Source organism: Lacerta agilis, chromosome 6 (genome assembly GCF_009819535.1).
Source record: "Lacerta agilis isolate rLacAgi1 chromosome 6, rLacAgi1.pri, whole genome shotgun sequence".
NCBI lineage: Eukaryota > Metazoa > Chordata > Lepidosauria > Squamata > Lacertidae > Lacerta > Lacerta agilis.
In genome coordinates this window covers 9,837,952-9,853,280 of record NC_046317.1, presented here as the reverse complement: position 1 = coordinate 9,853,280, position 15,329 = coordinate 9,837,952, and the positions used below count along the sequence as shown (strand labels likewise).

The following is a 15,329-nucleotide window of genomic DNA, read 5'->3' as shown; positions in this document are numbered from 1 at the left end:
TATAATTTCCCTTCCATTCCTCCAGCTTGAAAGGAGCATAAGTGGAACCCAGAGTAGAAGAAAACACATGGAACAAATATCAAAACTGGAGAGGAACCTGTTGGAATGTAACATAAAAGTGCTGTCTAAAATGTATAAGATATTATTGGAATGAGAGACAAATGATGAGAAAGTCAAATCCTCAATGATACATTGGGCAATAGATATTGGTCAAAATATAGACATGGAAGCATGGGAACGACTGTGGAATAGGGATATAAAATTTACAGCGTGTTATGGTTTAAGAGAAAATTATATGAAAATGATATATCAATGGTATCTAACACTGAGTAAACTGGCCAAAATGTATAAATCTAAATCAAATAAGTGTTGGAAATGCAAAGAGAAAGAAGGTTCTTTTAGTCAAATGTGGTGGTCTTGTAGGAGTTAAGGCTTACTGGGAAATGATATATAATGAAATGAAAAGGATGATTAAAATAACGTTCGTAAAAAACCCGGAAGCTTTTGTCTTGGGAATTATAGGGACAGAATTACCTAAACTGTATAGAAACTTATTCATGTATGCGACTACAGCAGCAGGAATGTTACTCGCCCAAAAATGGAAAGAAGAATAAGTCTCAGTAAAGGAAGAATGGATAAAAAAAAAAACTTATGAAATATGCAGAGTGGTGAAACTCACTGGAAGAATATGATACCAAGATAACAATTTTTTTAAATAAAAGAATGGAAATGGTTTAGTGAATAAATTATACAGATAAATTATAAACAGATAAGAACATTGGCAGGATTATTGTGATGACCTGCAGTTTCATAAGAGTAAATATTTAAAGAAGATGAATAAATGAGCAAATTAAGTTAATTAGGATATGCAGAAGATATTAAAAATAAATTTAAGGAACTGCAGAAAGAGGGGGAAGGAAGTCAAGTTTTGAAATGTCAAAATGATTGTAATATCAGTGAAATGTACAGGTGAAATTTGAAAAATTAGAATATCGTAGAAAAGTCCATTTATGTAAGCAATTGTTTTCATTAGCTACTGGAGTTTAATATATGAGATAGACTCATGACATGCAAAGCGAGATATGTCAAGCCTTTGTTTGTTATAATTGTGATGATTATGGCGTACAGCTGATGAAAACCCCAAAGTTTCTTTTAAGTTGAATTACTGAAAGAAATGAACCTTTCCACAATATACTAATTTTTCAAGTTTCACCTGTATAAAACTGAAATGTGTGTGTGTGTGTGAGAGAGAGAGAGAGAGAGGGAGAGAGAGAGAGAGAGAGAGAGAAGAATAAAATATGTAGACTACAATAAGGAACTGAAATATTTTATTTTTTTTGAGCTGTCGCTTAGTGCTCATGTCACCAGCACTGGAGGATAGACTGCTAAGAGCTGGTCATGTGTGTCCAATGCAAGAGAAGGGATTAACTCGATGGATGCCTATCCAAAGCAAATATAAAACTAACAATATTGTGCAAAATAGGACCAGTAATCAAAAGAACCTTTGGGGACAATGAGTGGATGATCCAACAGTATACTTTGCCTACAGCCACAGGATGATATGAGGATGTTAGTGGTGTCAACTCACAAACTAACCTTATGATGGCTGAGTGTTCTGGGGGAACCTATAGATAGATAGTTTCAGTAGTGTATAGAGATGATTTACCTTTACATTAACATCAGGGGATGACTGTAACTGCAGCATGTGGCCACTGATGACAACATCCAAGAGTAAAGATCCATCTGAGTCCAAGCCACGGGCCACGTGAGTCATTCGTAAGATCTCACCTGTGAATTTCAGTAATAGTTCAAATGTGTGAACACTGGGGGGAAGGGGCTGCCCTCATAAGAAACCTCAAGTCAGAAATTAATTAGCAAAGAACCGTTTAAATTTGCATTAACTATCTTAAAGCCAACTTTAAAGGGGAACATTGACAGTGATCATTAGAAGACTTGTAAGGCATATTTTTTAAACCTCCTATTTATCATTTGACACTCACGCCTTTAAAGGCGAAATATATGGTTCTCAAAGTAAGAGGCAGACAGAAACGTATTCCTGCAGCTCTTTCAGTCTGAACCAGGAGGCCAAAATACCGAAAATCCAACTATGGTACATGGTTCTAAGTAGAAGCTTTGGAAGTTATGCAAAAGCGTGTTCTCCCATCGAAGAGAGCACGGGTTGCAGAAGGGTTAAAGGAGCAGCTCCAAGTTAATGGGAGGGGGTTTTGGGCTGGCCACAGCTAGGATTGGTTAAGGCAAGTTGCTGGGGAGTTTAGCATGTTGCTAGTTGGTTGATTGACAGTTCTTGCCTTTATAACCTAAGTTTGTGAAACTTTGGTTTCACTTTTGCGGTGTGCAACGGATCTCCTAGAACACTCGGACCACCTGGAGGACAGTGGAGTGATCTTCTCATTGTCTGGTTAAATTTCTTCATTTCCCCTTCCTTCCACTCCTCCCCAATCCCTTAATTACTTTAATTCCCCCTTTTTTCCTGTTTGATTTCCCACCCCACCCCTGGCAGGGGCTTTGCCACACTAGGAGCCTGTTTGGGCCCTTACCCCTGCACCTTTGGAAGATTCTCCCTGTCCCCGGGAGTGCTGCCCATGCGTAATCCTTCCCAATAGTGATAGCCCCCATTTGGGACTTTCCTTCACACAAATGTTTTCCCCCCTTTCCCACATTTTATAATGGTGGGGTTTGGTCAGGGCTATTCCTATTTGGCTGGAATCACTTTCATTAGTATCCCTGATGGCTGCCTTTATTTGGGGGTGTGCAGCGCTGTTGGCTGTATTTTATCTAGCCTTGGGCAGGAACATTGTGGTGAGGTTCTTTTAATACTGCAGCTGTTGCTATTGCAAGGGTGCTTTCCTAGCGTTTTGATGTTGCCACTGTTTTGGGCTGCTTCTTTTTTATTTTGTGTTGGCCTCATCATGACAAAGATCCTTAGAGTGGAATCAGTGAGGCCTACTCGGCCTGCATCAAGCCTAAGCCTTCCACTGTTAGCAGATGTGGCTGAGTCTCTGTGACATGTGACTCATTTCCTCTATAGAAATGTATCTGTTTGCAGGCTCAGTAGCTTGTTGCTAATGCATTGCTGAGGCAGACAGAGTGGAGCCAGTGACTCTGTGCCTCATATGTCTATGAGCATTCTGTGTATGCTCTTGAGCTATCCTGTTTCTGAGCAAGTTTATTGCCTTCAGTTATGTTTTGCCCTGATAGTGACGCTCACGATTTTAGATGTCTATTTTTTCTTGGTATTCCTTACTGGGGCTATTCTATTATGGGGTAGGTGGAATAGAAATAGACATACTTATTGTCACTGTACCACATGTTTACAGTGAGATTGAGTGAGCCCTGCTCCCCCCAATCTCCCAGTCACTGTCACACTCTGTGTGCTGTCATATTACCTCCAACCCTTAATGTCAGCTGCAATGTTGCTGTCTTTCATTCAGCAGCCCCTCAGCCCACGGGTAGAAATTGTTCTTTACCCTGTTGGTGCAGCTTATTCATGTTTCTATATCCTCTGCCTGAGGGAAGCCCATTTGTGATATTATTGATATCCCACCCCCCAAAAGAAAGAACTATGGGTTCCGAGGGGGTGCCTCTCTCTAAGAAGGGCATGCAGGGGTACCTAGACAGGCGGCAGGTCACCTCTCGTCTGTTATTTCACTGGAAAAGGGCTTTGCCTTAATAGGCCTAGTGGTCCAGTGGAATACAGCAATCAACTGGGCTGTTTAACCACCACAGCCTTAGTGGTTGGGGGAGAGGCTTATTGTTCCATAAATAAATTTGAATATACAAGGCAATTTCACACAGGATCTGATTGCCAGGGGTTTAATGGTTCAGCAGCTTGGTCTGTGATAGTTTTGCCTGATTCCTTTTATCTGTATGCAGCTAGAATGGCTCCAAAGAAGGCTTCTGCGCAGCCTGTTTCCTCTATCCCAGCAAAGAGGGCTATTAAGGAGCCATCCCACTCACTTCGTTCGCCCAATCCTAGTTGTGCTGGGGGCCGTATTTAAATCCTTCGTGCAAGTTTGGATGGTGATCCAGAAGTGTTGGCCTGCTTTGCATCCGGGTTGGATGGTCCCCTTCAACGCTCCGCCCGTCAAACCAGTGCACAAGCAGGGCCACCACCCCCAATTGGGGCTTCATCTCCTGCTACGTCGGCATCCAGCGAGGAAGGGGAGGAGCTCCCGGAATCGGGGGTTTTTAATTGCTGATTCCCAATTTTCACGGAGTCCAGTTCCTTTCTTTCCACAGGCCCCAGTACGAGTGGTGGGAGCATCAGCTCAGCGGGCAGCTAGCAGCAGGGGGCAGCAAAAGGCCCCTTCCCGTTCCAGGAGGTATTCTCAGTTCTTACACAGGCTTTCTTCTGGGGTTGGTATCTCACCTATTCCTTTCCTCAGCCTCTCCCAGGTGCTTTGCGGCAGGATCCTGCGCCTGAGTCCTCTGTGGAGGTCAGCCTGTCAGTTCCAGCAAGAACGTCTTCAGGCGGAAAGCGTTGCCACAAGAGACGTTCCAAAAGTAGACCATAAGGAGTCAAGGCGATGATTCTTCTTCATCAACGGCCTCTCACAGGTACCTCGAGGTGTCCAGGGGGCGGTTTGCCAGGATGGGAGCACCTCTTGGTGATGCAGCAAAAAGAAAAAAAAAAATGCTTGCAAGCTTGCAGTGCTAAGCAGGCTCTGGCGTGGTTCTAATGGGATGGTGAACCAACTGTTGCATTTCATGGTAGTTTGCCCAATACGACTCTCAGGCTCCCTCCCTGCTTGTCCATTCTTGATCGTTAATTCCATCCTCCTGCAAATGGATGCACTTTTTTTGTGCTGCTTGTGGTATAGGCAGACACCCTCCCATCTTGTGGTGGTGAAGGGGGCCCACAGCCAGCTGGTGGCCCGGAATACAGCAATTCAAAAGTCGGTTAGAGTGCTACCTGTGGTAGCCAGTAAAAAGGGTGATGGTAGGAGTTTGCATTGAGACTTATGGCGGGACTCCTTTTGATTCCCCCTTTATTCCTGACTTGCAGTTATCCCCATGGGGGATTGTCCCTAAGGAAGCCCCATGTGATTTCTGTATGATACATAATTAATTGCAACTCAGAGGCTATCCCGCATTTTATTTCATGACATAGGAGTCCCTGGATTCAGGTGATTAAGCTTATCAAATGTCAAATATTCCCTCACTGAGGAGCTGGGCGTCCTTGCGGCAGCGGATTAGTCGGAGGGCCATATTATTTCCCTTTTAACGTATTTAGGGATCCAGATGGATATCGTTGCCCAAATATACCGCTTGCCTATGCAGATGCTGTCTGCCTGAAGGAAGTTAACTTGTAATACTTACTCTGAAGCAAGTGCTGCTTCGTCCGATTTAGATTACGCCATAAAATTAATCAGGAGATTTGGCCCGGGGGCTTTGTTAGCCAAATGCGACATTGAGTCAGCATTTCGGCTGTTGCCCATTCATCCCCAGGACTTCTGGCTCCTGGGGTTCCGCTTTGATGGGCCATATTATTTTGACAAGGCAATGCCTATGGGCTGCTCGGTTGCTTGGGCAGCCTTTGAGTGCTTCAGCACATTCCTTGATTGGGCCCTCCACTTTTACACTGGCCTTATGGGGGGGTCACCCATTATCTCGTTGACTTCCTGCTGGTCTCATCAGACGATACAGGCGACTGTTTGACCTTGATGTGGGCCTTCACGGCCCTGTCGGAGGAATTGAGCGTTTCCCTGGCTGCGGGAAGATGGAGGGCCCTTCCACCTAGCTAACTCACTGGGGTATCCAATGGGTTATGGTATCGCAAACGTCTCGTTCGCCTGAAGATAAATTAGTTGCCTTGCAGAAGGTTATGCAGGACCTCCTCCCATTGCACACGCACCATGGGCAACGGCTGCCTAGAGAGGGAAGGCAAACCTGCAGGTTTGGGTGCAATTTCTGGAGGATTTCAATTGGTGGTTATGGTGGCAGGTCGTAGGGAACCTGCACATCGGCCTTTAGTTCATTCGGACGCAGCGGGGTCGCTAAGCTTCGGCCTCTATTGAAATGGGCTTTGGTGGCACGACATTGGCCGCACACCTAGCAAAGGGAGGCCGGCACACAGGATTAATTTTCTGGAGTTTTTTCCCTATAGCAGTCTATATTTGGGTCGAGGACTTCAAGGACCGCCGTCTGTGTTTCTGGGCGGTCAACCAGGCGGTGGTGCCCATTCTGGTCACACAGTCCTCCCGCTCGCCTCGGGTATCAGCCCTGCTTCAGCCATTTGTGCTCCACGGTTTGCATTTCAACATTGGTTTCGGCTCGCTTTGGGCCGGGGGTTACTAACGAGGTGGCTGTCGCCCTTTCCCATTTTCAGATCGAGCAATTCAGGTCTTACCCAGAACGCTCAGCCTCTCCCGGAACCCCTTTCCAGTGCACCGGTGGAATATTGGCAGCATGTACTTGGGCAGGGAGTAGCGGTGGCTGTTTCGCTGGACACCCTTAGGTCTTATGATAAAGCCTGGAGAGACTTCCTGGCAGTTCACCGGGAGTCTGTGGCTGTGGGGGTGGAACTACATCCCCATTGTCCCAGGTGCTGCGGTACCTTGCGCACCTTTTCCAATGGGGGAGGGCTGCCAAGACCACTTAAGCTGCAGTTGGCCGCCATTTCCTTTTCTGTAAGGCCCCTTTTCGACACAGATCCTGCGCAGAATCTGTCGATTCGCAAGGCTTTGGAAGGTTGGGGTAGGCTTCGCACTCCCCAAGCAGCTGCTAGGTGGCTCATTTCCTTTGAGCTGCTGACCAACCTGTGTTCTAGGTTGCATTCCATTGTTGGTCACGTTTCGAGGCCAGACTTTTTTCAGCGGCCTTTCCTGTTGCATTGGCGCACTGCGGATTGGCGAGGTGGTTTGGAAACCTCGGAGGCCGGGCTTACCAGGGGCTTGTTTTATCAGGCCGTCGACTTATCTGTTTCAGAGGTTACCCTGGCCATGTGGAGCTCTGCAACAGGCCAGCTGAGGAGGGGGACGGCCGTCTCCCTGCCGGCCATCGGGCTAGTGGGGCCGCGTCCAGCGTGGGACATGTCTAAAATTTTTGGCAGTTAAACCTGCAGGCGATAGCCCTTTGTTGATCCATGCCAATGGGCTCCCCTTGACGCGGCAGCTGTTTTCCTGGGTGATGCGTACGGCGATCACAGCCTGTGGGGTCGTGGCGTCCATTTTGCCCCCCGATCTTTCCGTATTGGGGCGGCATCTACAGCCGCTCATTGGGGATTGACAGAATCAGGAACATGGGGCAGTGGAACTCTGACGCCTATAAGGGCTATGTGAGGAAGCGTTATTGTGGTACTTATATTTTTCTGTTTGACCCCTCAGGTGTAGCGGCTACCCGGATCTGGATTGTGGGACACAGCATTGTCCATTGGGATGGCGCCCGAGCTTTGGAGTCTGGGCTTGGTGCCGGGCTCGGCTTTCCCCATCACGTGCAGGTGTCATGGTTAGCCAGGCATGGATTGCAGTGGGGCGAACTTTTACCGTTGATTCGGCACCGCTGGAGTTGGGATGGTCGGCCTGAGGCAATAGTGGTGCACTTGGGGGGAAATGATTTGCCGATCATGGACTGTCTTCCATTACGTTCCACAATTCAGAGGGATCTGGGGGAATTAATGTCGCTGGTGCATGGGTCTAAGCTTTTCTGATCGCATTGGTGGCAGAGGCGGGAATGGCAAGGCAGCCTCCGCCCGGCGGGTACCGAAATTCCAGGAAATGCATTAATTGGTTGCTTCCTCTAAAGTCCTGGAGCTGGGTGGATCCATTATTAGGCACCTGAGGATTTCTGCCAGGGCAGTTCAGCTTTATCGGGCTGATGGAGTCCACCTTTCTTCCCGTTGGAGTGATATCTTGCTGGAGGATATTGCGGAGGGTTGAAAGGTTGGATTGGGATGGTGAGCGGTTGGCGGCGAGCTTGGGGTAGCTCGTGTGGCGGTTAGGCATTGGTATACATTTGCTTGCACTAGGGGTCAGGATAGGCTGGGCCTGCCCCTAGTAACGCTGCTTCAGAGGTATGGATAGGCTGGGCCTACCTCTGAATGCGCGGGGCAGGGGTAGGAAATTGGTTGGGCCTACCCCTGAAAATAAGGGTATTCTGTTAAAAGAATCCAGGGACTCTTTCTGCTTTTGTCCATACCCAGTGGTGGGAGGCTTGGGCCAAGCGGAGTCCTAGGGAGCATTTGGGGGAGAAGCCTGGGTCGTTGCCCGACTCCGCTTCTGCCTTAGGTGTTCACCCTTTTCTGACTTCGCCCTCAAAAGCGAATGTCAGCTGTCCCATGGCTGGGGGGACAGTAGTCGGTTCCAATGCCTAAGCAACCACTCACATTGGCTGTATTTAAATAAAGTTGTGGCCAAAATTATGCCAAAAACCCAAACCAAAATTAATGTGTCATGTCTGAATTACTGGGGGGAGCTGGGACGGTAACCTCGACATGCAAAGCGTGTTCTCCCATCGAAGAGAGCACGGGTTGCAGAAGGGTTAAAGGAGCAGCTCCAAGTTAATGGGAGGGGGTTTTGGGCTGGCCACAGCTAGGATTGGTTAAGGCAAGTTGCTGGGGAGTTTAGCATGTTGCTAGTTGGTTGATTGACAGTTCTTGCCTTTATAACCTAAGTTTGTGAAACTTTGGTTTCACTTTTGCGGTGTGCAACGGATCTCCCGCCCGCCCTCCCTAATTTGGGAACGGCGCTTTTGCTGCTTGACCTTGCTATGCCTGTCATGGGGTTGTCTGCTTTGAAGCGGGAGCCTGGTAGGAATTTATCCGGTGGCTGATTGGCTTTTGTCACTGGTTTTGCCTACTACGTAGCAAATCGTCACAACTTGTAAGGTTGGCGGTTAGGCATTGGTATACATTTGCTTGCACTAGGGGTCAGGATAGGCTGGGCCTGCCCCTAGTAACGCTGCTTCAGAGGTATGGATAGGCTGGGCCTACCTCTGAATGCGCGGGGCAGGGGTAGGAAATTGGTTGGGCCTACCCCTGAAAATAAGGGTATTCTGTTAAAAGAATCCAGGGACTCTTTCTGCTTTTGTCCATACCCAGTGGTGGGAGGCTTGGGCCAAGCGGAGTCCTAGGGAGCATTTGGGGGAGAAGCCTGGGTCGTTGCCCGACTCCGCTTCTGCCTTAGGTGTTCACCCTTTTCTGACTTCGCCCTCAAAAGCGAATGTCAGCTGTCCCATGGCTGGGGGGACAGTAGTCGGTTCCAATGCCTAAGCAACCACTCACATTGGCTGTATTTAAATAAAGTTGTGGCCAAAATTATGCCAAAAACCCAAACCAAAATTAATGTGTCATGTCTGAATTACTGGGGGGAGCTGGGACGGTAACCTCGACATGCAAATAGAAAGCTGTTGTCCCATTTTTAACTAACCGGTAGCAAATTCCACTTGTGTCTCTCTCTTGAAAACTCCATTGGTGAGTGAAAAGCCATTCACTGCTTCTCCATTTTCTTTGGCTGTTGTCCAATAAATGGGACTCAAAATAGAAACTAGCGCTCTCATTGCTGGACCTTTAGAGGGGGGGAAAAGCATTGTCATATGTACAGCAACATTTGTGGGTTGGTTGTTTTTTGTTTTTGTTTTTTGCATTTTGTATTACTTACAATGTCACCTGACCTTTAATAAATTCATAGAATCATAGAGTTGGAAGAGACCACAAGGGCCATCCAGTCCAACCCCCTGCCAAGCAGGAAACACCATCAAAGCATTCCTGACAGATGGCTGTCAAGCCTCTGCTTAAAGACCTCCAAAGAAGGAGACTCCACCACACTCCTTGGCAGCAAATTCCACTGCCGAACAGCTCTCACTGTCAGGAAGTTCTTCCTAATGTTTAGGTAGAATCTTCTTTCTTGTAGTTTGAATCCATTCCCTCTTTTGTTACTGATTGCATTAAATATTTAATGAAAATAGAGCAAATAAGCATATATTGGAGTCTGCAAAGAGTTTGATGGTAAAAGCACAGCAGTCTAAATCTGCCTGCCAGCTCTCTTATCACCGCTAAAAGACCTGGAGGCACTCTTGCTAGCCACAATCCTCTTTGAAATCGTGTGCAAGCTCATAGGTTCATTGCTCTCCTCTCCAGAGTAAGTTATATGCCTTCTCATTCATATTGTACGTTCCCCCTGCCATGTACAGAAGATGGAAGAGGCTATGTCAAAGGAAAAATTGAACGAAATATGTGACGTTCAGAGATAGCAAAGCAAAACAAATAAGCAAACAAACAAGAACCCCAATGTTGTCTCCTAGCCATGAAGATCATGGGTCATCCTTGCTGTTTGAGACAGCCGGTATTTCAACAGAATAAAAACTGTGTTAAGCCTGATAAACCTAAGGAACATTTCCTAAGTATTAAAGAAACAGGTGTACATACCGAGACTACGTGGGATATTTGTAATCTTGGCTTGTATCCGCCTAGTGTCCAGGTCAGGGCTATCAATTATAGTGGCATTCAGGAAAGCGATTCCAAACTCAACATCATTAATATTTCCAATGACACTTCCTCTGGCCCGTGGAGGTCCCCCTAATTGCCAAGGAAGTCAAAAGTTGAGGGGAGGGGAGGGAATGGCCACCTGTAACATCTATTACTTCGTAACGTTTCGAAAAATCAAATCAAATGTGAGTATAGAATCATAGAGTTGGAAGAGACCACAAGGGCCATCCAGTCCAACCCCCTGCCAAGCAGGAAACACCATCAAAGCATTCCTGACAGATGGCTGTCAAGCTCTGCTTAAAGACCTCCAAAGAAGGAGACTCCACCACACGCCTTGGTAGCAAATTCCACTGTCGAACAGCTCTTACTGTCAGGAAGTTCTTCCTAATGTTTAGGTGGAATCTTCTTTCTTGTAGTTTGAATCCATTGCCCCATGTCTGCTTCTCTGGAGCAGCAGAAAACAACCTTTCACCCTCCTCTATATGACACCCTCATACTCTATATGAGTATTATTATCCAAGTGCTGATATTAAGCCACACTGCCCCCTCTGTTTTGAAAAAAAAATAAAGACATAAAATGGAACAGCCCAACTAAATAATGATGTTAGTAGACATCTACCAGGCCACGTATTCCCGGAGGAAAAAGCCAGGGGCTTTTCATGAGATATCGAGTCCTCAGAGGAAAAGGCAACTGTTGTTTAGCACTGCATGCCAATGGTAACGCAACAAAGTATGGCAGGAAAGGAAACAGAATAAACTCCTTGAGGAATTCAGGCAGGATCTGCGAAATTATTTGGTTAGGACTTGGGCCAGAACACCAAAATATATTAATCTTACTGACATCTAAAACTTCTCTGTGTTCTGGTGCCACATTTTAAGGAAACAACAACTGAAAATATATATATACACCAAGTGCTGCTAATAAGAGAGACACCTGTGTTTGCAAAAGTTTGTTTTTCAAAACATTTCTACCCGTTTTCTATTTGTGTGCGCACTTTCAGGTGGCGAAACAAGACCAGTACTCGTAACTTTTCCTCGGATTACGCAGCATTCTGAGCAACCGTCCAACGTTTTTAGGTTCCTTTCGGTGAAGCAGTAATAAGAAACGGTTGGATTCCTTTGCAAATATTGGTCTGGTAGTTTGAGCAGACAATTTTCAAATTGTTCCCTATCTGAACATACATTAAGTCAGAACGTTGGTTCATTAGGCCCAGTGACAGGTGGCAACTCTCCAAGTTGTGAGCTAAGGGAAGCAACTAACTGACTGCTTCCAATATTCCACTACTTCTCCCCCCCCCCAAAAAAAGGGGTGAAGATCAGGAATAAAAGTTCAAATGATCATAATACCAGGAGGTGTTATATCAAATAGACCACTGCTGAAATGCCCTCAATGTTACTGAGAATTTTTTTTTGGGGGGGGGGGTTAGAGCTCTTCTAGGGTCCCCTCCAGATACCTTTTTTATTGCACATTAAATGATGCTTTGAGCTCATTGGGGTGGTCACACAAGAACCTGCTTTCATTACTGTTTGTGCCTGAAAATGTTTTGGAGTGGTCACACTGTTTCATTTCCAACCTGTAACAACTCTCTGCTGAAATCCCTTATCTTTTCATACCACAAATCAAAAAAGTTCTGGTTTATTTTCATTCTGTTATTGTTGTGCCAAACCAACCCCGGGCAGCAAGAATGTGGCAGCAGTGGGGAAACATGGTAGAACAAACTAAAGCATAATAAATCCCTCCCCACCAATGCACTACTACTGTGTCAAAGAGCATATGCAACATAAGGCACAGCGGAATGTTGAACAGATTTCTAACATAGGGCCAAATTAAATTTCTTTCAGTGGGGCTGGACAGGAGAGTGATAAAACTGGGACATAGCAGGCACGGAGGTAGAACTTAATCTTTTCCTTCCTCTGAACGCAACCCTCCATTTGTTCCCATGAACATACCTCCTAGTTCAAAAATCTGGTGTCAGGGGGATTCAGAAAGGATTAAATTTCTCCTGCATCGCTGCTGCGATTCCTCAACATGATCAGCAACTCCTGCTTACTGACAGTATCGTCATTTATTTATTTTTAATGTGCCCATGAAATGCAAACTCATTTAACATCATGTTCAGTTTGGCCCACAGCCTAGAACAAAAACTGCTGTAGAACGTTTTCAGAAGTTTCATTTCTTGTGTACTGGGATTCCGAAAACACTTTTGTTCAGGCAGAAAATCAAGTGCCCAGTGTCCAGAATGTTACTTTTGTTTGTTTCTCAGCATTTGAGACACACACTTGAGTCAGCCTACTTACCTGGACAAGCTTGAACATTACATCTGGATATCTGAGAGTCGTCTCCGGGACAAGGCCGGCCACTGTTAGATGGGGATGGATTATTGCACAGACGTGATCGGGTCTGCTCTCCTCCTCCGCAAGAAGCAGAACATGCGCCCCAAGGCTGCCACGGCCCCCAGTTTCCATCCACTGCAAACCAACGCAGAAGACAAGAATTAATACTGTTTCAGTAAAGTTTCTCGTGTGTGTGCAAACGTTATGTGCTAACTCAAATGCGAGCAACCATAGGATAAAACGGGAGTGCTGCTTGCAACAGGAGTCCAGGGAAGGGGGTAGAAAGGGGGAGAGGTTGAGAAATGGGGTGAATGGTACGACAGCTACACACAGACCAGGGAATAATAATGGAAACTAGTCACAGACCATTCCCTCCCACCCAAAAAGGTACTCTTTATTTACATTAAAGTCAACCACTCTCATCTCTTGCCTAGCATAGGTAAAGGTAAAGATAAGGGGCCCCTGGATGGTTAAGTCCAGTCAAAGGTGACTATGGGGTTGTGGTGCTCATCTCGCTTTCAGGCCGAGGGAGCTGGCATTTGTCCACAGACAGCTTTTTGGGTCATGTGGCCAGCAGGACTAAACCGCTTCTGGCACAATGGAACATCATAACAGTGTTCTCCTTTTGCACCAGCCAGGAACCAAAACTAGAAGAAAACCCAGGGGATAAAGGTAGGGAGGCAGCTTCAGATGACAAGTGATTAAAGAGTTCAGAACCCCTGTCCATGCTCCTTTAAATGACATCCAACCCCCATTTTAGATGTGTCTGATGGCAGATCTGCATTTGAAAACACAGGTGCAATGAGGTCTTGTGTACTTTAGGCCTAAAAGAGCAGACAACTGCTGGTCCATTGGCAGAGCAGGTGTTTAGGGAAGCTTTTAATGTTTAACAGACTATTGTATTTTGATATTTTGTTGGAAGCCACCCAGAGTGCTGGGAAAACCCAGCCAGATGGGCGGGGTATAAATTGTTGTTGTTGTTGTTGTTGTTGTTGTTGTTGTTGTTGTTATTATTATTTCAAAACCATCAGGCTTGCTGGTAGATACATGTTTTTCATAAGCAACGAGCCTCTTGGAAACAGGACCTTCCGTGTGTGTGTGTGTGTGTGTGTGTGTGTGTGTGTATAATTTTTATTAAATTTTCTGTTTTACAATTTAAAATACTTATTTTTACATCCTTAAGATATCAATGACTTCCCTCCTTCTCTTTCCATGGTTCATTTTACATATCATAAATCCCTGCACATTTTACAAAAAAACTATATCATTCAGTACAGTCGTACCTCTGGTTACGATTGCTTCAGGTTGCGTTTGTCATGGGATATGAAAGTGCCAAACCTGGAAGTACCAGAACAGGTTACTTCCGGGTTTGGCAATTTGCGCATGTGCAGAAACGCAAAATGACGTCACACGCGTGCGCAGACGCGGCGCTTCAGGTTGCGAACAGGGCTCCGGAACGGATCCTGTTTGCAACCAGAGGTACCACTGTATTCCATTATTGCACCCACCACAGCTTTTTTACACTGCTGAATTTATCTTAATGCTGCCAGCGTTTTCAGCTGTACACAGTTATTTCCTATATATTCAATAAACTTTTTCCAATTTTCTCTAAACGTATGTTCTTCTTGTTCTCTTATTCTATATGTCAAGTCTGCAAGCTGCGCATAGTCTGTCAACTTAAGTTGAATATTCTGTCAACTTAAGTTGCCATCACATACACATTGACAAACCCACCAATGGTCTGCACGCTTGCAGAAAGCAAGCGCCAACCGCCTGCCAAATTGCCACAGCGGCCAATCGCCAGCGCACCTTGACGCACCCACCAATCACCAGCAAAAACACCGCTGAGAATCTCCAGCTCACGGCAGCCCCAGTTGCCCATCCAACCTCCCCACTATCCGTGTAAAAGACGACCCCACATTTTTAGCATAATTTCTTAATGAAATAAACTTGTCTTATAAACAATATACATAGATATGGTAATAACCATGTGAATGCTAAGGTAACTCACCAGGACAAAGCTCTATATTACACCTCTGTATCTGGGTATCGGCACCTGCGCAGGCTCTTCCCCCGTTGAGCGGACGAGGGTTGTCGCAAGTCCGGTACCTTCTCAACTGGCCACTGTTACACGTTCGGCTGCAAGTACCCCAGTTGCTCCAAGGGCCCCAGTTACCATGCACTGCAGAAACAAAACATTTTTGTTAACAGCAATATTGAAACAGGTGAAAGCCATTGTGCAGTCCAAAATTATAATTTAACTCAACGCTGGAGGAAAGTTTATGTGTTTCTTGAATTTACACTGTCTCTTGAATGGTAGAGAAGAGCTCTTTCAGGATCCCCTCTGCATCAAAGGCTGGGAGATTTATGCTTTCATTTATTCTGCATGTGGCCCACCTTTCGTGTTTTGTGATCTGGCTGCTGCTGCCACCAACAACTCTATGTATGCTTTTCGTGTCTAGCTGTATCATTATTTGCCTCCTCTCAATCTGGGGATGTTGTAACATGCCTTCGAGATCCCAGATAATGCACATCTGCTCATCACAGGGAG

The 15,329-nt window shown here is 45.9% G+C and overlaps 1 protein-coding gene across 1 annotated transcript in view; it reads right to left on the bottom strand.

Annotated features, from left to right (window-relative positions):
- Window positions 1-15,329, bottom strand: part of HMCN1 (hemicentin 1) — a 286,626-nt gene that overhangs the window by 18,683 nt on the left and 252,614 nt on the right. Inside the window, exons 92-96 of the mRNA XM_033151379.1 lie at window positions 14,790-14,960; window positions 12,743-12,913; window positions 10,385-10,534; window positions 9,387-9,524; window positions 1,667-1,788 (exon numbers count right to left, since the gene is read on the bottom strand). Coding sequence (XP_033007270.1) covers window positions 1,667-1,788; window positions 9,387-9,524; window positions 10,385-10,534; window positions 12,743-12,913; window positions 14,790-14,960 — 752 coding nt within the window. The remainder of the gene's footprint in view (window positions 1-1,666; window positions 1,789-9,386; window positions 9,525-10,384; window positions 10,535-12,742; window positions 12,914-14,789; window positions 14,961-15,329) is intronic.